Genomic DNA, 26,864 nt, shown 5'->3' on the forward strand with positions numbered 1-26,864 from the left:
AGAGCTTATTTAACAAATATATTCATGGCTCACGAGCTTATTCGAGCTTTTATCGAGCCTAAAAGAGCTTAATATATTTAAATTATAAATTTAAATATTCATTTAATTAATTAAAAACTAAATTATATATATGAAAAAAATATAATATTATTACTAAAATTTGTAATTTTCTTCTAATAAATTAATTTTATAGATTTTTCAATATTTTTCATAAGTAAAGTGTAAATTTATAAATTAAATATCAATACTATTATTTTTTCGTCTAAGATATGACTTACGAGCTTGTTAACGAGCCTGTTAATGAACATGTTCACGAGCTAACGAGCAAAATATTGTAAAGCTCGAGCTTGGTTCGTTTGCCTTAACGAGCCTCATTAAACGAGCCCAAACGAGTTTTTAACGAGCCGAGACCCGAACAGTTCGCGAACAGTTCGTCTCATTTACATCCCTATATTGGAGTAATCTCAAATCCTGTAGAATCACAAAAGAGGCATCTTCAACTTTGTAGAAGACAAGAAATTCCAAAAACCTCATTAAGATGATCAAAATAATCAAACATCAAAATGGAGACAGATTTACTTTTACTATGACCAGCTTGAAGTAAAATATCATAACTATTTCACCTTTTACCCAAAAGAGGTGAATTATATTTCCAAACACATTTACACAAAATATCCTACGTGCTCTATGTTGAATGAAAAGATTGAATTGGCGGTCTAAGACATCAAACATGCCAATTACAGTTGGGTCATGATATTGACATTCAAGGAGACAAGCACCCACCAACTTTACTATTCCACATTTAATGAGCCTTGGACTCTTGCTATCATTTGGCCTATAAATAGATGTGTTGTATAAGCTTTGTAGTGTGCAAAAGTATAGAGAAATTCCTCACTTGTAAAATAAATATTGTGTGTGTAAGAATAAGAGTTTGCGTGTGCATATTTCTCCAAGTTTAAGTATGAAATTTCTTTTAACATTACTCTTGAGTCTTATGTTCATGACAAGCTAAATCCTTTTATGTCAAGGTGAAAAGGTTTCATTTTTTGTCAAATAAGATTGTTTATATTTTGTATATTCTTTCCTTTTCTTTTCTATTTTTATTTTTATTTTTACTAATTGATCTTTATTTGTAGGTATAATTTGGATGATTTATTGTTATCTATTTACATAAAATACTTGGTACCTTAAATGTGGTTACCTTGATTTGTTGTCTAATATGATACAATAAATACTACAATAATTATATACTATAAATATATGTATAAATTTATAATAAAGTCATATATATTATTTAGACAATAGCGTGGCTCTGTCGGTTGTTCTAAATAATATATTGTGATTTGATCTAACATTTACTTTTTTCACTAGTAGAATTTCTGCATATTACTTCGCTATTTTTTACTTCGGCAATCACTATTACCGAAGTAATACATAGTTATTTACTGCGGTTATAAAATTAATGAAGTAAAATATACTTTAGACTTCGTCAATTAAAAAAAACGGGCTTCACTTAAATTTTAAGTGATTTTTTACTTCATCAAATTTAATTTGATGAAGTAAAAAGGTGAAAATAAATTTTTAATTTCTATTTGGCGAAGTAATATGTTGATCTGTTTAAAATTCGTGATTTTCATTTTCTCGATTAACTTTAGACCCCAGCTTCGTCTCCCCCTTTCTCTCGATCTCCAACTGCAAATCCATTTAGGGCTTTTCCATTTGTCTCCCCCCTTTCTTTGCTTCGTTCCAGCTTGCTCCCCGCTTATGCACATTCAAGCATGTATGTATATATGATGCATCGGAGTTTCAGAAGATGTTGTAGGCGGCGACATTGGAATTGCGGGTCCCGAGCCCAGAAATCCCTTGTAGTTCCCGTGGTGGAAGCAATTTCGTCGCTTATTCTCGCTGGCATCTGAGTCTCAAGATACACAATCGTCCTCGATTCACTTCTTCCATTGTTCAATCGGTGGGCCTCTCCTCCGCCGTTGGATCCTCCCCCGAGCTTCGGCCCTATTCTCGCTGGTGAATAGCTTTTGGTTGGTCTACAGCCTAAATTAATTTCTTTGTCAATTTGAAATTATTGTCGATTGGCTTAATATATTATTCTTCGTTATGTCTCTAGTTATTCTTTTAATCATGCTTACATCTGGAGCTTGAGGAGAAAAGAACACCTGGAATGCAAGACAATGGGCGACGTCCTGGGTATCATGCCTGAATCTGGTGTTCTATGTCAGAGAGAACCAGCTCACTTGGTGGATCAAAACGAACCTTTGGATAAGTTTCTTTTGAACCAAAGATTTCACCAGTCTTTCATGGAATTTGCCGATAGGTGCTTAGAAGTCCTCTGTTAAAGTACATATTGTTTCTTCTATTGACATACGACTGAGTTATGTTCTATCTATGTAGCTGTTTGGCTGGGGAAAGTGTCCATTTCTATGAAGAGGTGCAGCAGCCCGACAAAAGAAATATTGAATTTAAAGTTGTTTCTGAGTTGAGTGCGGAGTTTATTGAATATGAATAAAAGAAATATGATGTAGTTAGATAGTACTAATGATTTCTTGCATACATGTATTTATCCTACAGATTGGGATGATAGATAATATATTGAAGATCCAAAATGATGTCAAACATGAGGTATTGCGATTTGCATCATATGACATGTTTTCAGTTGTTTATAATGTTTTATGCTCTCTGTTTCTAACATTTCAGTTAGAGGAGATCCATTTGGGAGCTATAAGAGAAGTAAAAGAAGAAAGTGGGGTGCGTAATATTACTTATTATTAGCTAATTTCACTATGATCAGTCAATTCCTCTATATCATACTGTGCTTAGATGTGAAATGTGATATGTATTTCGCTGTCGTGCCAGATTGATACTGAATTTTTGGAAGTTGTAGCTTTCAGGTAAAAAACGAACTGCTTCATATGCCTATTTAGAGAGATATGCCCATTTTTTGCTTCACTTTCCCATTTAGTCTGAGATTTCGTCATCTTGTGAATTAGTTAGTTGCCTATTTAAATCCTCATTCAACTCACAAATGACTTCTATGATTTTGTCTTAACATATTGCTTGGATGTTGCTGATGTGTTCCAATTTCAATAATTTGAGCTCGTTCGAAACTTGGCTCGAAACTCGAAATGAGTTCTTTTAGACTAAAGTATACGCTGAGTTAGATTTTGATTCATTTGTTTTAATGAAAGTGATAGTAGTTGGCCCAAAATAAACAGAGGATTCATAAGGATACATCCCAAGATCAATTTAGTCGATTGTATTTTATTTCTCTTGTGCATACAAATTTCAAGTCCCTTTGGTATTACTCACTATTTTTTGCTATCTAAATTTATTATGTAAGACATTCCATTTCATTATACATTCAAGCTGTTGAAACACTGAAAGTTTGTAGCCAAATTTATCATGCTGTTGAAACACTGAAAGTTTGTCTATTGTATTGTTCTGATAATCTCATGTAGGTGGTCGAGTTGTCTTCCTTTTTTCCTCCTTGGTGGGAATGTAATCAGCCCTGTTGTGGGAATGTAATTTAGGTGAAATGTGAGTTTATTGATCTTCCTTTTGTGTACAATTAGAATTTAGAACTTTATCACGCTTACGAATATATATCTGATGATGGAGGTCAGGGCAGAAGTTGAGATGGCACTGATTGATGCAGTTGCAAACATCATTGGACTACCATTATGGAAACTTTTCGGTGGATTTTCAAATGAAATAACAACAGACATAACAGTATAGTTGCTTTCATGTTCAGCTAGCAAGTGTCGGTCTCCATCGCAACCAACGAAGCTCTGTTCACCAATCTACCTCGTAAGTTTTCTTTCATTTTAGGTTCATTTTTCGCTTTATAATCCATATATGGATCACAAGTGCTCGATTTCTTCTACGTGATCTCCTGAAGATCAGAATGTCATTTCTCTAATACGCATCCGATTTAACCGGCGAACGAACGGAGATTTGTTTGAAGAGTTTTCAGCTGGTTGCAGCATCTGCTAAGTGGATTAGGCGAAGAGCATGTGATCGAGTATCTGGAATCATATCGAAGAGATCTGATGAGAAGAATCGGAATTTTATTTTTTTAGTTAATGAATCGTTTGACTGATTTTTAAGTGTTGGGAAAATAAAAGAAAAGAAGCGGTTACCAATCGTTGGTTCCATTAATGCAAGCTTCTGGTACCACCTAATTAATTTCTTAATTTTCTGAATCCGATTATCCATATACCTACCGACCCACCCTCTGATTTCTTTCACAATAGTTTTCAAGAACACCCATCCATTCATATATTCACATTGCATCATACTCTTCTGCTCAATACATACACACGGTAAACTCATGATGTACATATCATTACCAGCTTTCTTTTCTTACTTCTTTGCATATGTGATGGAATATATATTTGCATATTCGAAAGAGATCGATTGAGATACGGATTAAAAACTCTAATCGATGGATTCTTGAGGTGTAAATAATTTCATATTTATGGCGAACAAATTAAATAATACTGAATTTTCCTAGTACTAACCATATGTTTATTGTAGATTATAATGGTTTAAATTGTGGATATATATGTATATATAATTGAACAGGTACAACACTTGATAGAGAAGTGCATGACGTTTAACATGAGCAAAGAGAATTGCATGGAAGCACTCTCTAGACATGCAAATATCTAGCCAGCTATTACTTTCACAGGTTTGTGATTCAGTACTGCTGTGCTTTATTTCTGAAATTTATTGGAATTTTTTTCTTTTTTTTCCTTTTCTTGAGGACAGTAAAAAAATAACCCAGTTGAACATTTGAGAGTTTATAGTTTGGCTTTGGTTTAAACAGCAAAATCTTCTCCACTTTCGCCTCTTCTTTTATAATTCTACTTTACTTTGAGACAAAAATCTCTGTAGGATTTTATTTTTATCTTTAATACAATGTATAAAATAATAATGACGACCACATAATTTTCATTTTTGAGTAAATATAAATATTAATATTAGATACCATTCGTACACACACACACACACAGGTGAATTTTACCTGTTCTCAGTAAGTTTGGAAGATGCAATATATATACATCGATATATATCCATCACCTTCACAATGATAGAACACCACGATGCAATTAACTCCAACACCACTTGCATAAATGGAGGTGACCCATTCTTTTTGAACAACCAATTCACAGAGACAACTAGGAAGGTATTGGTTATGTTAGTGAAATAGAAAGAAAAAAATACAGGGTATCTGTTGATGCCGATATATGAAAGTTGCCGTAGTTTAGATGATGTAGAAAAAATAGCGAAAGAAAATCTTGCGGATGTAATAAACATTAAACTTGCTAAAGTTGGAGTTCTTGGAGCTCTTGAAATTATTGATCTATCAAGTGCATCAGGGTATTTGTGTTAGATGGTAAAATACGAGGACATTGATTACTAACTAGAACAAGTCAATTTTACATATTTTGGTTTTTTTTTTCTATAAGGATTTAATTTTACTGATGCAGATCTACATTGACTCACTGATGGAGAAGAAATCGAGACGATGCATGGAAAACTATAGTGACCAAGGAGGTAGTAGATTATCTTACCATTTTATAAAGACTCCACCCCATAGAAAAACTAATTTGGTAATTTATGTGTGTATACTAAAATGCCCTCATTTTTATTCACCAAAAAGAAAACATGCGAAGGATAACATGGTAATAATCTAATACCCATTCTCAATCTAACTTCCCACCCCGAGACGCACGTTCTGTAATTTCTCCACCATTTTTCCCTCGACTCCTCATTCTCGATTTTTCCATTTTATCTTTATTACAAAACGTTCAGCAATCGTTCCCGATTGATCGCAGAGGAGTGTTTGAGTACCCCTCGGAAGTCATTAGGACTCAAGCTTCGCAGGAGGAATTTATTCTTCCTCCCAAGATCCCACAATTATTTACTGGTACAACTTTATCTTTTGTGCACCTTTCTTTGGTTTGCCCGGGGGTGTTTTATTTTAAATTTTTAAATTTTGTGGCAGTTGAGGTTCTTCTTCACTCTTCGAATTGAATTTTAAATTATGCGAAAAATTGAACAAATTATACAAGTATGTGAAATGCTTGCTATGTGTTTGCAGAAATGTCCGAGTGGGAAGTGCTTGCTATGTGTTTGCAGAAATGAATGAGTGAATGAGGTTTTATACTTTTCTCCCATGGTTATTTAGATTTGATCCCTGCAGCATATTCACTGTATTTTGGCTCTCAAAGTATTTCAATATCTTCTTTTTTTAGCAAATGAGGTTATAAGTTTGTTCATTTCTTTGTTTAGTTCTTACTATTTCGTAAATGAATTATATTATTTGTAGATTTATCTGTTTCACCGAAATTTGCTTAGATTGGATGGAATGATCATACATTTACCTGGCATTATTTATCTTACCATATAATAAAGCAATAATTTCATTATGTAATTTTACCTTATGCATGCTTCGGCAGTGACTACGAATCAAATTTCGTAGGACGAATCGATTCTTCCTTCGAAGTTGCCACAATTTTTGTAAGATAACTTCTCCTTTTGTAAACTTTTCTTTCGGGTGCCTGGTTTTGTTTTTGTTTTTTTCTCAAGCAGCTGAGGCTTACTTTCACTGTTCACATAGAATTTTAATTTTACGGAAGATTGAACAAAAAAAAAAGGGGTTTCGGAAATGCATACTATGTGTTTGTAGAAATGGTCAATTGCTCCCAGTGTCTTCTAATATCTTTAATTTGGTGTGAAATGCTATCTAAGTGGATTTTGATGGTTTATTAACTAATTTTATGTCAACCGGAAAAAAATATTTGAGTTGTGGGTGATCATCTCTTTTAAATGATTTATATTCTCTTCTAAATTATTTGTTATGACATTGAAATTTTCTTATGTTGGACAGATTAACATAAGGCTATTCTAAATCATCACATCTTCAAACATTGAAATTTTATGATGTGATGTTTCTATATTTTCCCATTCGTGTAGATAATCGCCTTTCAACTTTTGCTACTTAAAATATTAAAAATAATTGTCTTTCACTGCAGATAATTTACTTTAAAGTTTTCTTATTATGAATTATAATTTTTAAAATTATTATGCTAATATATTTTTCATAATCTGATCACATATATTTTAAAATACAAAATACAGATTGATAAGCATGTCTCTTTCCTTCAACCGTTACATGTTAGTGCTTATCTTTTTTTTTTTCAAATAAATTTAAATTTCTTTATATCCCAAAAAAAGTGCAACGTCTGTTGATTTCATGTATTACAAATAGATTTATTGTTTACGTTATCTGTACCACTCAATGCTTTTCCCTTATCACTCACTAAAATATCTCTTCCCTTTTTCATATGAAAATCTGTACTGTCCAATGATATTTATCTTTTGTTTCATTTAAATCAATTCATTTGACCGGTCATCTTCCTCATTTATGGAGTATTCATCTCAAGGTAATGTCGTATTTTAAATAAAATTATTTCCTCAATTTTTGATATTTTTATTTATTGTGCTTAAAATGATAGATGCTCACGTATATTTTTCTTTCAATTTTATCATGAATAGGGGAGCCGGTATCCTCCGCTTGGGATATTGCAAACACTAGGCGGAGGCGCCAAAGAAATATTTCAACAAATGAAGATCATGAGGCATATCTTGCGCGCCGACGGTCAATATATCAAAGGCGTCGGAATCAATTAAGAAATGCAACCAATGAAAACACGATCAATACTACTTCTGAGATTGGAAATACGAGCACAAGTAACGTTCAAGCTGTAGAAGAGGAAAGAGGTAAACTACATGTGAACTCCATCTCTGCAAAAAATTTAATTTTTAAAAATTATTGGTTTTCAGATTACATATCAATAAGTTTTCTTTTTAATCAATATGCTTCATTCTAATATTTCCCTTTGTATTTGAGTGCGTGAAATGTTAGGGATATTAATTGTTTGTCAATTCTTAACATTGACTTCATCGATTCTTCAAATTTAAATTATTAATCACATGTTACGAAAGACATCAATAATTTATTACGTGATATCAAGTTGGTTTACTATTTTTTATTATTACTATTTTTTTTCTATCATTTCATATAATATGAAAATAATTTGAATAACATTTCAGTACTTACGAGTGTCTGAAACTAATCTCACAGGTGGTGTGCGAGGAACTTCTACACTACGTCCAATTATTTACAATACACATGATTCTACTTTCGAAAGCGGTGGCACAAGTGCAATCAATATTCAATCTACACATGTGGAAGAAGGTTATTTTAACTTCATCTCTGTATGTTAAAATTAAACATATATATTGCATAAAAAATAATATATAAATCATATTTAACTATAGAATTTTGAAATATATTCATATGCCTACGTCAAAAATTAATATCAAATTTCCGTGTGTTTGTCATCTGTCATGGGTCAAGCACACCCCGAGTGAAAATAATAACAATACAATAATATATCATTAATTTTCAAGGGAAATCCCTTCTATATCCAGAATTTTTGAACAAACACAATTAAATACAACATAAAAATTTAAAACTGGTGATCGGGAAGACATGAAGGGCCTAATAACTTGGGTTTAGATCTGATATTTATTTTTGTATAATTTTATTTTTATTTTGCTTTCTGAATATGCCTCTGGAAGAATTTTGTGGATAAAATAAAATTAAATAAATTTATTTCAATTTTAGATATTTTAAAATCTTTCTTCCAAAATTCCATTACAGTTATACACCATTTTAGTCTCCATGCAACAAATATTAACTTTTTTATATTGACTTATTTTTTAGAAAATAAAAAAATATTGAATTTTATTAAGTTCCCTCTAATTTATTTAAAATAATATTTTAATATGATTTTATTATGAGCTTAATGAAGTTACTAATAAACACAAATGACAACGGCAACAATATTAATGAATTCACATCCTACTGTGAAACATCATATTTCCATTGAATGCATATACTTACTACGATTTAGTTTCTTTGCTGAAAATGTTAAAAATATATTCCGTCTAAGTCGTAATCATGCATAGATATATTCACCAATTAAGTCAACATACATCATACTTCACAAACTTAAACATCTATTATGTTTTTTTTTTCATTTACGAAATGCACGAACAAAAATGTCAAAATTTTGATACATAAGGTTATCTCCAACCATAAATTTTATTTTAGTGCAAGTTTTGCACTAAAATGATTTAATTTATGTATCAAATTCAATATCCATATATCTCGAACCTATCTACTTCAAATATTACACCACAAACATTATCTCCAACCACATATTTTTAAAGTTATCTCCAACCACATATTATATTTTAGGAATAATATTTATATTATATAATCAATATTAAATGTTTAAAAAATTTAAATATAATATTTAAATTTAAAAATACATTATATATTTATTAAATTATGTATAATGAAAATTAATACACGAGGATTACAAATAAAACTTAAAAAATTTGTATCTTTTTTTCTTTATTTAAATGTTTAAATCAAACCATTAATTATTTATTTTTAATTTATATAAAAAATTAAATATTAAACAAATAAATAGTTAACATATTTTATAAATTTAATTGGAAAATTATAATAACTTTTTTATGATTGAATATTTATTTACCAAGATAATAAAGTAAATATCATAGTACAATATCTTTATTTATAATACTTAAAAATAAAGAATAGAATTAAAAAAATACCAAAAAAACAAATGTTACCACCAAATTTGCCACAGTGGTTTTTCTTGCGCCAAATTTGGTGCAACAAATAGTGGGACGATAGTTTGGTACACTAAATAACATTCTCATTAGAGCATCATTGCATACGGCCTAAATCAGACAAAATCTATTATATTTTACTTATTTATTTATTTTTACTTTCTAAATTAATATAATTTACACAACTACAGGAATTGATCTTATTGGTAGTGGGACTAATAATAGCAACATTCGACGCTCACGTCCAAGACGATTTCATAATCTAGCTAGAAATTTCAGTAATTTACAAGGACACAATCGACACGTGTTGTCTGATCCAAAAACTTGCCCACACTGTCAAGCTTTGTTGTTTCACGGGGAATCATCTCAGTTGTGTTGCAGAAATGGACGCACACAATTGGATCCAATAACATCACCAATTGAGCTACAAGAACTATTTGTTATGGAAAATGAAGAAGGCAGACACTTTAGGCAGTACATAAGGGCATACAATCATGTTTTCTCTTTCACTTCTATTGGAGTTAACTTAGATGAATCACTCACAACAGGTTCAAATGGGATTTATACATTTCGTGCCCAAGGTACAATATATCACTCGATTGGAAGTCTACTGCCACCTGAAAATGATCGGCCTAGATACATGCAAATGTATATTGTAGATACTGATAATGAGATAGATAACAGACTTCTAGAAAATCAACAATTGCGAAGAGAATTGTTGATAAAGATACAAATGATACTTGATCAATATAACCCCTTTGTGCAAGTCTTCCGACAAATTGGTCAGCGTCAGGATATACCTAACTGCAAACTGGTAATTAAGCAGCAGAAATCAAATCAACGTCAATATTGCCAACCAACCGCATCTCAAGTTGCAGCAGTTATTGTAGACAATGAATATCCAGAAAACTTATGTGGTAGAGATATCATAGTCGAAGGTATTAATGGACGCCTTATGAACATTCAAGATATTGTTGGCTATTATGATCCTTTACAGTATCCTCTACTTCTACCACATGGAACATATGGTTGGGACATAAATAGTCGCAATATTCACGGAACAAAACTAACATGTTTAGACTTTTATTCCTACCGTTTACAGGTTAGTCCTAACAAAAAAATTAATTATTTCATATCTTGATATCTTGATTCAATATATTAATAATCTATAATTGTGATCTACCTTTTGTATTAGATACGAACAAATTGTTCAGCAATATTACTTCGGGGAGGTCGTCTGCTACAACAATATGTGGTTGATAATTATGTAAAGATCGAAACACAAAGGCTGAGATGGATTCGTACAAACCAGAATAATATTCGATCAGAACTTTACCAAGGTCTACAAGATTGTTTAGATGGCGGTGAAAATAATGCAGGTTTGACATCTTGATTGTGGCAATTAGCCGTGCAGATTTTTTTTTAATTTACATATCTTACTTAAATGAGAATAATATAATGTAGGAAACGTTGGTCGTAGAATAGTGCTTCCATCATCTTTCCCTGGGAGCCCACGTGATATGTACCAACGATATCAAGATGCAATGGCGTTGGTCCAAACATATGGAAAGCCAGATTTATTTATTACAATGACGTGTAATCCAAATTGGATTGAAATAAAAGAGCAATTACTACCTGGCCAGTCACCTCAAGATCGTCCGGATTTGATAACCAGAGTATTCAGAGCAAAATTTGAGGAATTCAAGAAAGATATTGTGGAGAGAGGGGTTTTGGGAAAAGTTCTTTCTTACTCATACGTCATCGAATATCAAAAGAGGGGACTGCCTCATGTTCATATGTTGCTTATATTTGAACATGTTGACAAGCTGCATAATCCAGATGATTTTGATTCAGTTATTTCTGCTGAAATTCCAACAAAAATAAATGAACCGAATCTGTATGATGCAGTTATTCGTCATATGATACATGGACCATGTGGATTACTTAACCCTCAAAGTCCATGTATGCGAGATGGTATTTGCAAGAAGAAATTCCCCAAATCATTTGCATCATTCACTACTCGAGGAAATGATTCATATCCTATATATCGAAGACGTGAAGGCACATATGATCTTATTAGTGACAATGGTCAGATGATGGTTGACAATGGTTGGGTTGTACCATATAATCCATTTCTTCTACTAAAATTTGATTGTCATATAAATGTTGAAGTATGTGGTGGGGTAAAATGTGTCAAATATATTTATAAATATATACACAAAGGACCTGATAGAGTGACATTAGAATTGCGCAATGGACAAAATTGTGATGAAATACAACAGTATGTGGATGGAAGGTGGATTTGTGCACCCGAGCATTATGGAGAATCTTCTCATTTGAATTCAGTCGAATGTACCCTTCGGTTTTTAGATTAAAAGTACACTTACCAAATCAACAATCGATTAGGTTCAGATCAGATCAACATGTAAGTGATGTAATTGGAGATGATGATAACTCTAAAACCATGCTGACAGAATTTTTCACAATGAACAAAGATCTTGAATTGACTGGAAAGTATTTGTATAGAGAATTTACAGAATTTTACAGATGGATACAATCTCAGAGAAAATGGGTTCGACGAATGGGTAGAAACAAAGTTGTTGGGAGGATATATGTCGTGTCCCCATCTGAAGGTGAAAGGTTCTATTTGCGAATCCTTTTAAATCATGTCCGAGGGCCTACATCTTTTGAAGAACTCATGACTGTCAATGGGGTAATTTATATTTGGCTACATGAATTTTATTTGACTTAGCCCGTGTCACTTTTACCATCAAGCATCTTAGCTTAACACCTTGTGACGACCAATCCATGGCTCAACACTTTATAAGTCCGGGCAGGACCGACATCATAAATCCACTCCGGTGGTGTGAAACCAAAATCCTCTCCGGGGGTGTGAAACCAAAATCCTCTCCGGGGGTGCTAAACCCAAACCCGCTCTGGTGGTACTCAAAGCCCTATCAGTTCGGCAACGTGTAAGCCCAAGCCACTCGTGGCCTCCATCAAAAGCCCGACCAGTTCGGCACGATATAAACCCGCGCCACTCGTGGTTATCTCAAAAGACCGACCAGTTCGGCAACGTGTAAGCCCACGCCACTCGTGGCCTCCATCAAAAGCCCGACCAGCTCGGCACGATGTAAACCCAAGCCACTCGTGGTTATCTCAAAAGCCCGACTAGTTCGGCAACGTGTAAGCCCACGCCACTCGTGGCCTTCATCAAAAGCCCGACCAGCTCGGCAATGTGTAAACCCACGCCACTCGTGGTTATCTCAAAAGCCCGACTAGTTCGGCACTATGTAAACCCATGCCACTTGTGGTTATCTCAAAAGCCCGACCATCTCGGTACCATATAAGTTCACTCCATCACTAATCCTCAAAGAAAATTGCAAAAAACCAGAATGTTGTCTTTATGCTCTAAAATATAAATTCAACCACTTAAAAGTTCCTCCTCGTTTCACTCGTCGTCACTTCTCTCCGGGAGGAAGTATTGATGATATGATAAAAATCCTATCATATCTTTATTTATATTTTAGAGATATATCATAATATTTCATGGATATGCATAAATCTAGTTATATTATACATTACAATTCTATGTGGACTGTGACTTTCTTCGTATAAATAAGAGATCTCTAACCCTTATTAATGAGGTTGTATATTTTCCATAACGTCTCTCATATTTTTCTTACACATCGCACCTATGTCTTTTACACCTCTTTTTTATATTTTCTATCTCTTGCATCTTTTTTATTGAATCCAATACTGACTTGAGTATCGGAGTGGCTTCGCCTTCGGGCGAGCCATCTCACATATTTTCTTTGATACACAGAAATATTATGGGAGCATCCGGTTCGGTCTATTAAAGAAATTGATTCGTGATTACCGGTTCAAGGTAATTTATTTGATGCGAAAATTTTTGAACGCATCAAAAATCTTAATTTTTCAACCGAGAATTGAATTCGGAATTGCTATTCTCGATTTTCAATTGTGAAAATCTGACTCCATTCACGTTAATATCATATATATATATGCCATAATTATATTAACTAATGATAATCATATTATCATTAATAATTTATTAAGACTAGTAACCGAGGCACATGCGTTGCATGTGTATAACGAAATATATGCATATTGGAAAATATATATTTGTAAATGAAATATTTTTGTAAAAGTACTTGGTTGAGTTGTGAATATTTTATATGTAGTGCAAGAATTAGTGTGTGAAAGTGCTAAGTTTTTGATTTAGTCGTGTTTATTTGAGCAAGTGATGTGCAAATATAAAAACGACACAAAGACGTATAGTGGTTCGGATCAATGCGATCCTACATCCACTTGATCCAGGTAGATCAATTCACCATCACCAATAAGAGTTTTACAGAGTCTGCTTCACAATTCCACGCAACACAAAATTTCTTTCCAAAGCCTCTCCTATCCACAATAAACAAATGAAATAAAATTGTGTACAACTTCCAACGTTTGTGACATTTGTTTTTCCAAGGCTTGATAGTTGATTAGTCATCTACGACATCGAAATTTTTTTAAATATAAAATAGAAGTAGATAATGAAATGATTTGTATAAAAAAAGATCATAGTAATAATTTGTTAATGTACCGCGGTAAAGTTCCATCCTTCAATCAAAGCAATCCGGTTTGCCCTGTCGAAAATCAATAATGTTGAATCACCATTTTTCAATCACATTAGAAAATTTAACATTTAATGAGAAAACTTACGTATGCATCTTTTGCTACTATAAATCCTGAAATACATCATCAATGTCGTATATGCTCCTATTGACAATGATTTTTCATCCTAGACTAATTATCTTTATCTTTGTAGAATACAAATTTGCAAAACCCATGATGAGTTGAATTGTCAACCTAAGAACAAAAAATAAATAAAATGTATGATATAAAATGAAATAAAAATATTGAAATGAAATATTACGTGACCTAGAATTGAAATTCAAACCTGTGTGTCGATATGTAACAATAGAATTATGTTTGATATAATAAATATCATTTGTTTAATGACCATGAAAAACGGTAGGAGGTTCCAATTGTTGACCTGCACGCAAAAACATTGTGTGAATAAATATATTAGTAGTTTTTGTCATTTGAGAGAAATAAAGCATAAGATCTTACAAATTTTATCCTCATCCATTAGTACGAAGTAGCACGTCTTTGTAAACAATGTTTTTTGTGTAAATGCCAGATCTGTTATGCAGTTTTCCATCTTTGACCAAAATTTTTGTTGAATGCTGCGAAACTCCTCTTGAAAGCGCCACGTAAAGTTGACCATGACTGAACACATGATTACGTAAAAATATACCAACATTTGGTATCGTTTGACCCTGTGCTTTGTTAATTGTGAGAGCAAAACTTAATCTTATCGGAAACTGCTTACGTGTCAACTCAAATGGCAATCCAGAATCGTCTTCACTTTTTAGAGGCATTCGATGAATAAAATACCTAATACCTTTGTGAGGACCTGCTATAATCTCAGCATCTATGAAATTTCTATAGAGATTACGACATATCAACCTTGTTCCATTGCACAGACCAAGTTCAGGTGCCACATTTCTCAAGAGCATAACAGGACAACCTACTTTTAATACAATTCTGTGTGGTGGTAAACCGCTTGGACTAAGAGAGTTTAAGAACTCTTCTTGAAAATGATTGTTGTTGTCATCTTCCACGAAATCCCAGGATACATATTCCATTTTTTGTCCAGGAAATTTTGAAATAAGTATCTCATTAATTTTATCAACATCGGCATTTTTTGGAGTAATTATGGCTCTACTAACCATATAGTTTGCATCATTAATATATTCAATCATATTTGGAAAAACAACATCAATCAATTGACAAATTGAATGGTCACCTTCCCATGGTATGACCATCGAGTCTGGTAATTTTATGAAATTACCATTTACAGAATGTTGCAAACCATCACCTATGCGTAGTAGTAATTGAGAGAACTCAACATCTTCTTCAGATCTCATATTTTGATGAAGATGAATTACATCCACACAGTTCCAGAATGTTGACCTTGAAATACTTGCAGCAATTTGTTCTTGTACCGATCCTCTTTTCACAACAGGTAATACTTGTCGAAAATCTCCACCGAAAACTACAGTTTTCCCACCAAATGGCAACATGTTTTCCATGATATCTTGAAAAGTTTTGTTCACAGATTCAAAAGCATAACGATTAGCCATCGGAGTTTCATCCCACACTATACCCGACGATCGTCTGATCAAATCCGCGAGATCTTTTTGTTTTTCAATGTTGCATAGTGTTTCTATTGTTGGCTTCAGTGGAATTTTGAAACGTGAATGTGCTGTCCTACCCCCAGGCAATAAAGTTGCAGCTATTCCAGAAGTTGCTACTGCAATTATGATTTTTCCTTTCTTTCTTAAATATGCTAAAATTGAGCGGTATAAAAAAGTTTTTCCACTTCCGCCTGGGCCATCAATAAAAAAAAGTTTTGGATGATTGCACATAATACTTTGAACAATTGTTTCAAATGCCACCCTTTGTTGAGAATTTAAACACTGTACGGATCTCAAATCTTCTTCAGAAATTTGAATAGAAAGCTCATCCTCAATTATTCTTGGGAGTGGTGAATCATCCAAAAACTCAACACTTATCATAGGTAAATCAAAATCATTGAGTTTCATTTTGTGCTGATGCAACAATCTTCGCAACTCAAGCAACAATTTGTTTGTGATGAAAAAATTATTATAAGAATTTGATCTACCATAATCTTCAGACATATAGGGGTGATATTCATCCCAGAGTTCTCGAACTCGTGTTGGTTGACAAAAAACCAATATGGACACAAATAATCTTCTTAATGAGGATGGCATTTTTACGGAACATGCTTCTTGCATACAATGATGAACATAATCATCATGTTGAAGAAGTCCTCGAATTTCAGCTGCCTCTTTAAATGTTGTATAAATTACCCCATTGACAGTCATGAGTTCTTCAAAAGATGTAGGCCCTCGGACATGATTTAAAAGGATTCGCAAATAGAACCTTTCACCTTCAGATGGGGACACGACATATATCCTCCCAACAACTTTGTTTCTACCCATTCGTCGAACCCATTTTCTCTGAGATTGTATCCATCTGTAAAATTCTGTAAATTCTCTATACAAATACTTTCCAGTCAATTCAAGATCTTTGTTCATTGTGAAAAATTCTGTCAGCATGGTTTTAGAGTTATCATCATCTCCAATTACATCACTTACATGTTGATCTGATCTGAACCTAATCGATTGTTGATTTGGTAAGTGTACTTGTAATCTAAAAACCGAAGGGTACATTCGACTGAATTCAAATGAGAAGATTCTCCATAATGCCTCGGGTGCACAAATCCACCTTCCATCCACATACTGTTGTATTTCATCACAATTTTGTCCTTGCGCAATTCTAATGCCACTCTATCAGGTCCTTTGTGTATATATTTATAAATATATTTGACACATTTTACCCCACCACATACTTCAACATTTATATGACAATCAAATTTTAGTAGAAGAAATGGATTATATGGTACAACCCAACCATTGTCAACCATCATCTGACCATTGTCACTAATAAGATCATATGTGCCTTCACGTCTTCGATATATAGGATATGAATCATTTCCTCGAGTAGTGAATGATGCAAATGATTTGGGGAATTTCTTCTTGCAAATACCATCTCGCATACATGGACTTTGAGGGTTAAGTAATCCACATGGTCCATGTATCATATGACGAATAACTGCATCATACAGATTCGGTTCATTTATTTTTGTTGGAATTTCAGCAGAAATAACTGAATCAAAATCATCTGGATTATGCAGCTTGTCAACATGTTCAAATATAAGCAACATATGAACATGAGGCAGTCCCCTCTTTTGATATTCGATGACGTATGAGTAAGAAAGAACTTTTCCCAAAACCCCTCTCTCCGCAATATCTTTCTTGAATTCCTCAAATTTTGCTCTGAATACTCTGGTTATCAAATCCGGACGATCTTTAGGTGACTGGCCAGGTAGTAATTGCTCTTTTATTTCAATCCAATTTGGATTACACGTCATTGTAATAAATAAATCTGGCTTTCCATATGTTTGGACCAACGCCATTGCATCTTGATATCGTTGGTACATATCACGTGGGCTCCCAGTGAAAGATGATGGAAGCACTATTCTACGACCAACGTTTCCTACATTATATTATTCTCATTTAAGTAAGATATGTAAATTAAAAAAAAATCTGCACGGCTAATTGCCACAATCAAGATGTCAAACCTGCATTATTTTCACCGCCATCTAAACAATCTTGTAGACCTTGGTAAAGTTCTGATCGAATATTATTCTGGTTTGTACAAATCCATCTCAGCCTTTGTGTTTCGATCTTTACATAATTATCAACCACATATTGTTGTAGCAGACGACCTCCCCGAAGTAATATTGCTGAACAATTTGTTCGTATCTAATACAAAAGGTAGATCACAATTATAGATTATTAATATATTGAATCAAGATATCAAGATATGAAATAATTAATTTTTTTGTTAGGACTAACCTGTAAACGGTAGGAATAAAAGTCTAAACATGTTAGTTTTGTTCCGTGAATATTGCGACTATTTATGTCCCAACCATATGTTCCATGTGGTAGAAGTAGAGGATACTGTAAAGGATCATAATAGCCAACAATATCTTGAATGTTCATAAGGCGTCCATTAATACCTTCGACTATGATATCTCTACCACATAAGTTTTCTGGATATTCATTGTCTACAATAACTGCTGCAACTTGAGATGCGGTTGGTTGGCAATATTGACGTTGATTTGATTTCTGCTGCTTAATTACCAGTTTGCAGTTAGGTATATCCTGACGCTGACCAATTTGTCGGAAGACTTGCACAAAGGGGTTATATTGATCAAGTATCATTTGTATCTTTATCAACAATTCTCTTCGCAATTGTTGATTTTCTAGAAGTCTGTTATCTATCTCATTATCAGTATCTACAATATACATTTGCATGTATCTAGGCCGATCATTTTCAGGTGGCAGTAGACTTCCAATCGAGTGATATATTGTACCTTGGGCACGAAATGTATAAATCCCATTTGAACCTGTTGTGAGTGATTCATCTAAGTTAACTCCAATAGAAGTGAAAGAGAAAACATGATTGTATGCCCTTATGTACTGCCTAAAGTGTCTGCCTTCTTCATTTTCCATAACAAATAGTTCTTGTAGCTCAATTGGTGATGTTATTGGATCCAATTGTGTGCGTCCATTTCTGCAACACAACTGAGATGATTCCCCGTGAAACAACAAAGCTTGACAGTGTGGGCAAGTTTTTGGATCAGACAACACGTGTCGATTGTGTCCTTGTAAATTACTGAAATTTCTAGCTAGATTATGAAATCGTCTTGGACGTGAGCGTCGAATGTTGCTATTATTAGTCCCACTACCAATAAGATCAATTCCTGTAGTTGTGTAAATTATATTATTTTAGAAAGTAAAAATAAATAAATAAGTAAAATATAATAGATTTTTTCTGATTTAGGCCGTATGCAATGATGCTCTAATGAGAATGTTATTTAGTGTACCAAACTATGGTCCCACTATTTGTTGCACCAAATTTGGCGCAAGAAAAACCACTGTGGCAAATTTGGTGGTAACATTTGTTTTTTTGGTATTTTTTTAATTCTATTCTTTATTTTTAAGTATTATAAATAAAGATATTGTACTATGATATTTACTTTATTATCTTGGTAAATAAATATTCAATCATAAAAAAGTTATTATAATTTTCCAATTAAATTTATAAAATATATGTTAACTATTTATTTGTTTAATATTTAATTTTTTATATAAATTAAAAATAAATAATTAATGGTTTGATTTAAACATTTAAATAAAGAAAAAAAGATACAAATTTTTTAAGTTTTATTTGTAATCCTCGTGTATTAATTTTCATTATACATAATTTAATAAATATATAATGTATTTTTAAATTTAAATATTATATTTAAATTTTTTAACCATTTAATATTGATTATATAATATAAATATTATTCCTAAAATATAATATGTGGTTGGAGATAACTTTAAAAATATGTGGTTGGAGATAATGTTTGTGGTGTAATATTTGAAGTAGATAGGTTCGAGATATATGGATATTGAATTTGATACATAAATTAAATCATTTTAGTGCAAAACTTGCACTAAAATAAAATTTTTGGTTGGAGATAACCTTATGTATCAAAATTTTGACATTTTTGTTCGTGCATTTCGTAAATGAAAAAAAAAAACATAATAGATGTTTAAGTTTGTGAAGTATGATGTATGTTGACTTAATTGGTGAATATATCTATGCATGATTACGACTTAGACGGAATATATTTTTAACATTTTCAGCAAAGAAACTAAATCGTAGTAAGTATATGCATTCAATGGAAATATGATGTTTCACAGTAGGATGTGAATTCATTAATATTGTTGCCGTTGTCATTTGTGTTTATTAGTAACTTCATTAAGCTCATAATAAAATCATATTAAAATATTATTTTAAATAAATTAGAGGGAACTTAATAAAATTCAATATTTTTTTATTTTCTAAAAAATAAGTCAATATAAAAAAGTTAATATTTGTTGCATGGAGACTAAAATGGTGTATAACTGTAATGGAATTTTGGAAGAAAGATTTTAAAATATCTAAAATTGAAATAAATTTATTTAATTTTATTTTATCCACAAAATTCTTCCAAAGGCATATTTAGAAAGCAAAATAAAAATAAAATTATACAAAAATAAATATCAGATCTAAACCCAAGTTATTAGGCCCTTCATGTCTTCCCGATCACCAGTTTTAAATTTTTATGTTGTATTTAATTGTGTTTGTTCAAAAATTCTGGATATGGAAGGGATTTCCCTTGAAAATTAATGATATATTATTGTATTGTTATTATTTTCACTCGGGGTGTGCTTGACCCATGACAGATGACAAACACACGGAAATTTGATATTAATTTTTGACGTAGGCATATGAATATATTTCAAAATTCTATAGTTAAATATGATTTATATATTATTTTTTATGCAATATATATGTTTAATTTTAACATACAGAGATGAAGTTAAAATAACCTTCTTCCACATGTGTAGATTGAATATTGATTGCACTTGTGCCACCGCTTTCGAAAGTAGAATCATGTGTATTGTAAATAATTGGACGTAGTGTAGAAGTTCCTCGCACACCACCTGTGAGATTAGTTTCAGACACTCGTAAGTACTGAAATGTTATTCAAATTATTTTCATATTATGTGAAATGATAGAAAAAAAATAGTAATAATAAAAAATAGTAAACCAACTTGATATCACGTAATAAATTATTGATGTCTTTCGTAACATGTGATTAATAATTTAAATTTGAAGAATCGATGAAGTCAATGTTAAGAATTGACAAACAATTAATATCCCTAACATTTCACGCACTCAAATACAAAGGGAAATATTAGAATGAAGCATATTGATTAAAAAGAAAACTTATTGATATGTAATCTGAAAACCAATAATTTTTAAAAATTAAATTTTTTGCAGAGATGGAGTTCACATGTAGTTTACCTCTTTCCTCTTCTACAGCTTGAACGTTACTTGTGCTCGTATTTCCAATCTCAGAAGTAGTATTGATCGTGTTTTCATTGGTTGCATTTCTTAATTGATTCCGACGCCTTTGATATATTGACCGTCGGCGCGCAAGATATGCCTCATGATCTTCATTTGTTGAAATATTTCTTTGGCGCCTCCGCCTAGTGTTTGCAATATCCCAAGCGGAGGATACCGGCTCCCCTATTCATGATAAAATTGAAAGAAAAATATACGTGAGCATCTATCATTTTAAGCACAATAAATAAAAATATCAAAAATTGAGGAAATAATTTTATTTAAAATACGACATTACCTTGAGATGAATACTCCATAAATGAGGAAGATGATCGGTCAAATGAATTGATTTAAATGAAACAAAAGATAAATATCATTGGACAGTACAGATTTTCATATGAAAAAGGGAAGAGATATTTTAGTGAGTGAGAAGGGAAAAGCATTGAGTGGTACAGATAACGTAAACAATAAATCTATTTGTAATACATGAAATCAACAGACGTTGCACTTTTTTTGGGATATAAAGAAATTTAAATTTATTTGAAAAAAAAAAAGATAAGCACTAACATGTAACGGTTGAAGGAAAGAGACATGCTTATCAATCTGTATTTTGTATTTTAAAATATATGTGATCAGATTATGAAAAATATATTAGCATAATAATTTTAAAAATTATAATTCATAATAAGAAAACTTTAAAGTAAATTATCTGCAGTGAAAGACAATTAGTTTTAATATTTTAAGTAGCAAAAGTTGAAAGGCGATTATCTACACGAATGGGAAAATATAGAAACATCACATCATAAAATTTCAATGTTTGAAGATTTGATGATTTAGAATAGCCTTATGTTAATCTGTCCAACATAAGAAAATTTCAATGTCATAACAAATAATTTAGAAGAGAATATAAATCATTTAAAAGAGATGATCACCCACAACTCAAATAATTTTTTCCGGTTGACATAAAATTAGTTAATAAACCATCAAAATCCACTTAGATAGCATTTCACACCAAATTAAAGATATTAGAAGACACTGGGAGCAATTGACCATTTCTACAAACACATAGTATGCATTTCCGAAACCCCTTTTTTTTTTTGTTCAATCTTCCGTAAAATTAAAATTCTATGTGAACAGTGAAAGTAAGCCTCGGCTGCTTGAGAAAAAAACAAAAACAAAACCAGGCACCTGAAAGAAAAGTTTACAAAAGTAGAAGTTATCTTACAAAAATTGTGGCAACTTCGAAGGAAGAATCGATTCGTCCTACGAAATTTGATTCGTAGTCACTGCCGAAGCATGCATAAGGTAAAATTACATAATGAAATTATTGCTTTATTATATGGTAAGATAAATAATGCCAGGTAAATGTATGATCATTCCATCCAATCTAAGCAAATTTCGGTGAAACAGATAAATCTACAAATAATATAATTCATTTACGAAATAGTAAGAACTAAACAAAGAAATGAACAAACTTATAACCTCATTTGCTAAAAAAAGAAGATATTGAAATACTTTGAGAGCCAAAATACAGTGAATATGCTGCAGGGATCAAATCTAAATAACCATGGGAGAAAAGTATAAAACCTCATTCACTCATTCATTTCTGCAAACACATAGCAAGCACTTCCCACTCGGACATTTCTGCAAACACATAGCAAGCATTTCACATACTTGTATAATTTGTTCAATTTTTCGCATAATTTAAAATTCAATTCGAAGAGTGAAGAAGAACCTCAACTGCCACAAAATTTAAAAATTTAAAATAAAACACCCCCGGGCAAACCAAAGAAAGGTGCACAAAAGATAAAGTTGTACCAGTAAATAATTGTGGGATCTTGGGAGGAAGAATAACTTCCTCCTGTGAAGCTTGAGTCCTAATGACTTCCGAGGGGTACTCATACACTCCTCTGCGATCAATCGGGAACGATTTCTGAACGTTTTGTAATAAAGATAAAATGGAAAAATCGAGAATGAGGAGTCGAGGGAAAAATGGTGGAGAAATTACAGAACGTGGGTCTCGGGGTGGGAAGTTAGATTGAGAATGGGTATTAGATTATTACCATGTTATCCTTCGCATGTTTTCTTTTTGGTGAATAAAAATGAGGGCATTTTAGTATACACACATAAATTACCAAATTAGTTTTTCTATGGGGTGGAGTCTTTATAAAATGGTAAGATACGACATTACCTTGAGATGAATACTCCATAAATGAGGAAGATGTTCGGTCAAATGAATTGATTTAAATGAAACAAAAGATAAATATCATTGGACAGTACAGATTTTCATATGAAAAAGGGAAGAGATATTTTAGTGAGTGAGAAGGGAAAAGCATTGAGTGGTACAGATAACGTAAACAATAAATCTATTTGTAATACATGAAATCAACAGACGTTGCACTTTTTTTGGGATATAAAGAAATTTAAATTTATTTGAAAAAAAAAAAGATAAGCACTAACATGTAACGGTTGAAGGAAAGAGACATGCTTATCAATCTGTATTTTGTATTTTAAAATATATGTGATCAGATTATGAAAAATATATTAGCATAATAATTTTAAAAATTATAATTCATAATAAGAAAACTTTAAAGTAAATTATCTGCAGTGAAAGACAATTAGTTTTAATATTTTAAGTAGCAAAAGTTGAAAGGCGATTATCTACACGAATGGGAAAATATAGAAACATCACATCATAAAATTTCAATGTTTGAAGATGTGATGATTTAGAATAGCCTTATGTTAATCTGTCCAACATAAGAAAATTTCAATGTCATAACAAATAATTTAGAAGAGAATATAAATCATTTAAAAGAGATGATCACCCACAACTCAAATAATTTTTTCCGGTTGACATAAAATTAGTTAATAAACCATCAGAATCCACTTAGATAGCATTTCACACCAAATTAAAGATATTAGAAGACACTGGGAGCAATTGACCATTTCTACAAACACATAGTATGCATTTCCGAAACCCCTTTTTTTTTTGTTCAATCTTCCGTAAAATTAAAATTCTATGTGAACAGTGAAAGTAAGCCTCGGCTGCTTGAGAAAAAAACAAAAACAAAACCAGGCACCCGAAAGAAAAGTTTACAAAAGGAGAAGTTATCTTACAAAAATTGTGGCAACTTCGAAGGAAGAATCGATTCGTCCTACAAAATTTGATTCGTAGTCACTGCCGAAGCATGCATAAGGTAAAATTACATAATGAAATTATTGCTTTATTATATGGTAAGATAAATAATGCCAGGTAAATGTATGATCATTCCATCCAATCTAAGCAAATTTCGGTGAAACAGATAAATCTACAAATAATATAATTCATTTACGAAATAGTAAGAACTAAACAAAGAAATGAACAAACTTATAACCTCATTTGCTAAAAAAAGAAGATATTGAAATACTTTGAGAGCCAAAATACAGTGAATATGCTGCAGGGATCAAATCTAAATAACCATGGGAGAAAAGTATAAAACCTCATTCACTCATTCATTTCTGCAAACACATAGCAAGCACTTCCCACTCGGACATTTCTGCAAACACATAGCAAGCATTTCACATACTTGTATAATTTGTTCAATTTTTCGCATAATTTAAAATTCAATTCGAAGAGTGAAGAAGAACCTCAACTGCCACAAAATTTAAAAATTTAAAATAAAACACCCCCGGGCAAACCAAAGAAAGGTGCACAAAAGATAAAGTTGTACCAGTAAATAATTGTGGGATCTTGGGAGGAAGAATAACTTCCTCCTGCGAAGCTTGAGTCCTAATGACTTCCGAGGGGTACTCATACACTCCTCTGCGATCAATCGGGAACAATTGCTGAACGTTTTGTAATAAAGATAAAATGGAAAAATCGAGAATGAGGAGTCGAGGGAAAAATGGTGGAGAAATTACAGAACGTGGGTCTCGGGGTGGGAAGTTAGATTGAGAATGGGTATTAGATTATTACCATGTTATCCTTCGCATGTTTTCTTTTTGGTGAATAAAAATGAGGGCATTTTAGTATACACACATAAATTACCAAATTAGTTTTTCTATGGGGTGGAGTCTTTATAAAATGGTAAGATAATGATATCACGTTAACCCCATATATATATATATATATATATAAATAACTTAATGATAATCATATTATCATTAATTATTATATATCAATTTAGATAATTATTTGATTTCCATAAATGAAATATCTCATTATCTTCTACATATATATGCATATGCCAAGATAAGAAATACTAATATTTCATTCTAATTTTTTTATCTTGTTTGATATGATATTTTATATATATATATATATATATATAGTATTTCAATTAAAAATTAATTAAAACATTTCTCACAAAAATATTTCATAACTCTTATATCGTAGTCCAGAAAAATAAATCAAATTTAATTTCATGACGAGCATATTATACTCGTTACTACAATATACATATCGATATTTTCACGGAAGCAATTCAAAAATTAAAACTCTCTTAATTTTTCGTGTTAACATAAAATTCGCTCATAATCAAAATTATAAGCTTATAAATTTAAACATATTAAATTTATAATTCTTAAATTCAACTCATTGAAATCAATTATCTTGTTCGAGTAGATCACAATTAGTATTTGTGTGACCCTCAATAGTTCACGTGTATGCTAGTAATAGGATCACAACTCTTTGTGATTTTAGATTAAACATATTTAATCTTTTGTGGACATACCCTAATTGTCCTCATTGATTAATTAAACTATTTAAATTATCGATGTTCGAACTCATTTCGACTCAACCCACTGAATCATGATTAACGCATAGCAACGTCGCGTCACGATCCCCTAGATACAAACTCATAGTGCTTGTAAGAACCTTCAGTTACAGTTAACGTGTATTACGATCCTTTCAGTTCATATGTCCCGATTGAATCTGGGGCATTGGTCTATCGAGACCCCAATTGATTTCAATAACTGTGTACGTTCCAACATGTCATATCTCATTTTCATGTAACTAGAGAAACTCTTTTCTCTAAAACATACGTACATTCTAATCTGGCCAGAGATTCCTTGAGATATTTTTTTGATAGAACACATAGGACATCCATTATTTAAAGTGAGCAACCGAATTGCCAACTACAATGCACAAGCTCCTATCCAATTTACAATGCACCGAACTTGCTACCTTATGACCCTCAAGGAGTCGGAAAACAAGTTAAAATATAGTGCTCATTAGATAGAGCTATATGTACTGGGTCGTGAGGATTAATGGTGCACAACTGTAACTATAAATTATCTACTCGACTTGTGGTAACCACTTAGAGAATTTAGGACGAGGGTTGTTCAGTGTACTTATCCAATAAGAACCTATCGGAGTATGCGGATGTCTCTACATCCATGATAATGAAACGTAGCATCGTCATAACTCGAATACTGGTCTCGATCGAGCTTATCAATATCCTTCTTCT

At 32.0% G+C, this 26,864-nt stretch overlaps 4 protein-coding genes across 11 annotated transcripts; 2 read left to right on the forward strand and 2 right to left on the reverse strand.

Moving 5' to 3' along the window:
* Window positions 1-1,664: 1,664 nt before the first annotated feature.
* Window positions 1,665-13,638, forward strand: LOC140864268 (regulator of G-protein signaling 1-like). Of its 8 annotated transcripts, XM_073268338.1 has the most exons (14): window positions 1,665-2,036; window positions 2,123-2,329; window positions 2,407-2,489; window positions 2,582-2,634; window positions 2,710-2,760; window positions 2,869-2,903; window positions 3,471-3,549; window positions 3,636-3,819; window positions 4,597-4,702; window positions 5,505-5,571; window positions 5,830-5,944; window positions 6,119-6,175; window positions 7,576-7,800; window positions 8,165-8,373. In XM_073268338.1, exons 2-7 carry the CDS (start codon window positions 2,187-2,189, stop codon window positions 3,535-3,537), a joined length of 432 nt encoding a protein of 143 aa, XP_073124439.1. In that variant the 5' UTR covers window positions 1,665-2,036; window positions 2,123-2,186; the 3' UTR covers window positions 3,538-3,549; window positions 3,636-3,819; window positions 4,597-4,702; window positions 5,505-5,571; window positions 5,830-5,944; window positions 6,119-6,175; window positions 7,576-7,800; window positions 8,165-8,373. The 8 variants fall into 8 exon arrangements, with proteins under 8 accessions (XP_073124439.1, XP_073124437.1, XP_073124440.1 ...); XM_073268336.1 differs by having other exon boundaries at window positions 6,119-7,800; XM_073268339.1 differs by having other exon boundaries at window positions 3,641-3,819; window positions 6,119-7,800.
* LOC140867436 (uncharacterized) lies at window positions 10,190-12,499 on the forward strand. Its single transcript, XM_073272509.1, has 4 exons — window positions 10,190-10,849; window positions 10,943-11,126; window positions 11,212-12,043; window positions 12,154-12,499. The coding sequence occupies exons 1-4, from the start codon at window positions 10,190-10,192 to the stop codon at window positions 12,497-12,499; spliced, it is 2,022 nt and encodes a 673-aa protein (XP_073128610.1).
* A 1,262-nt stretch (window positions 13,639-14,900) lies between the features above and the next one.
* Window positions 14,901-16,964, reverse strand: LOC140862292 (uncharacterized). Its single transcript, XM_073265302.1, has one exon. The coding sequence runs from the start codon at window positions 16,962-16,964 to the stop codon at window positions 14,901-14,903; it is 2,064 nt and encodes a 687-aa protein (XP_073121403.1).
* Window positions 16,965-16,999: 35 nt separating this feature from the next.
* Window positions 17,000-21,741, reverse strand: LOC140862293 (uncharacterized). Its single transcript, XM_073265303.1, has 6 exons — window positions 21,716-21,741; window positions 21,379-21,603; window positions 20,901-21,014; window positions 18,327-18,880; window positions 18,050-18,233; window positions 17,000-17,964 (listed from the first exon to the last, which is right to left on the reverse strand). Exons 1-6 carry the CDS (start codon window positions 21,732-21,734, stop codon window positions 17,000-17,002), a joined length of 2,061 nt encoding a protein of 686 aa, XP_073121404.1. The 5' UTR covers window positions 21,735-21,741.
* Between the last annotated feature and the right edge of the window lie 5,123 nt (window positions 21,742-26,864).

The sequence above is a fragment of the Henckelia pumila genome, chromosome 4 (assembly GCF_033568475.1).
Source record: "Henckelia pumila isolate YLH828 chromosome 4, ASM3356847v2, whole genome shotgun sequence".
Classification (NCBI taxonomy): domain Eukaryota; kingdom Viridiplantae; phylum Streptophyta; class Magnoliopsida; order Lamiales; family Gesneriaceae; genus Henckelia; species Henckelia pumila.

Excerpts from the sequence above, each read along its gene's own strand:
- LOC140862292 (XM_073265302.1), bottom strand. The coding sequence starts at position 16,964 with ATGCTGACAGAATTTTTCACAATGAACAAAGATCTTGAATTGACTGGA.
- LOC140867436 (XM_073272509.1), top strand. The coding sequence starts at position 10,190 with ATGGAAAATGAAGAAGGCAGACACTTTAGGCAGTACATAAGGGCATAC. Across the intron at positions 11,127-11,211 it reads TGGCGGTGAAAATAATGCAG|GAAACGTTGGTCGTAGAATA; the intron begins GTTTGACATCTT and ends AATATAATGTAG. Across the intron at positions 12,044-12,153 it reads CAACAGTATGTGGATGGAAG|GTTCAGATCAGATCAACATG; the intron begins GTGGATTTGTGC and ends ACAATCGATTAG.
- LOC140864268 (XM_073268336.1), top strand. The coding sequence starts at position 2,187 with ATGGGCGACGTCCTGGGTATCATGCCTGAATCTGGTGTTCTATGTCAG. Across the intron at positions 2,330-2,406 it reads TTCATGGAATTTGCCGATAG|CTGTTTGGCTGGGGAAAGTG; the intron begins GTGCTTAGAAGT and ends CTATCTATGTAG. Across the intron at positions 2,761-2,868 it reads AAGTAAAAGAAGAAAGTGGG|ATTGATACTGAATTTTTGGA; the intron begins GTGCGTAATATT and ends CTGTCGTGCCAG.
- LOC140862293 (XM_073265303.1), bottom strand. Across the intron at positions 18,881-20,900 it reads ATCTACACATGTGGAAGAAG|GTTCAAATGGGATTTATACA; the intron begins GTTATTTTAACT and ends CACTCACAACAG. Across the intron at positions 18,234-18,326 it reads TTTATTCCTACCGTTTACAG|ATACGAACAAATTGTTCAGC; the intron begins GTTAGTCCTAAC and ends CTTTTGTATTAG.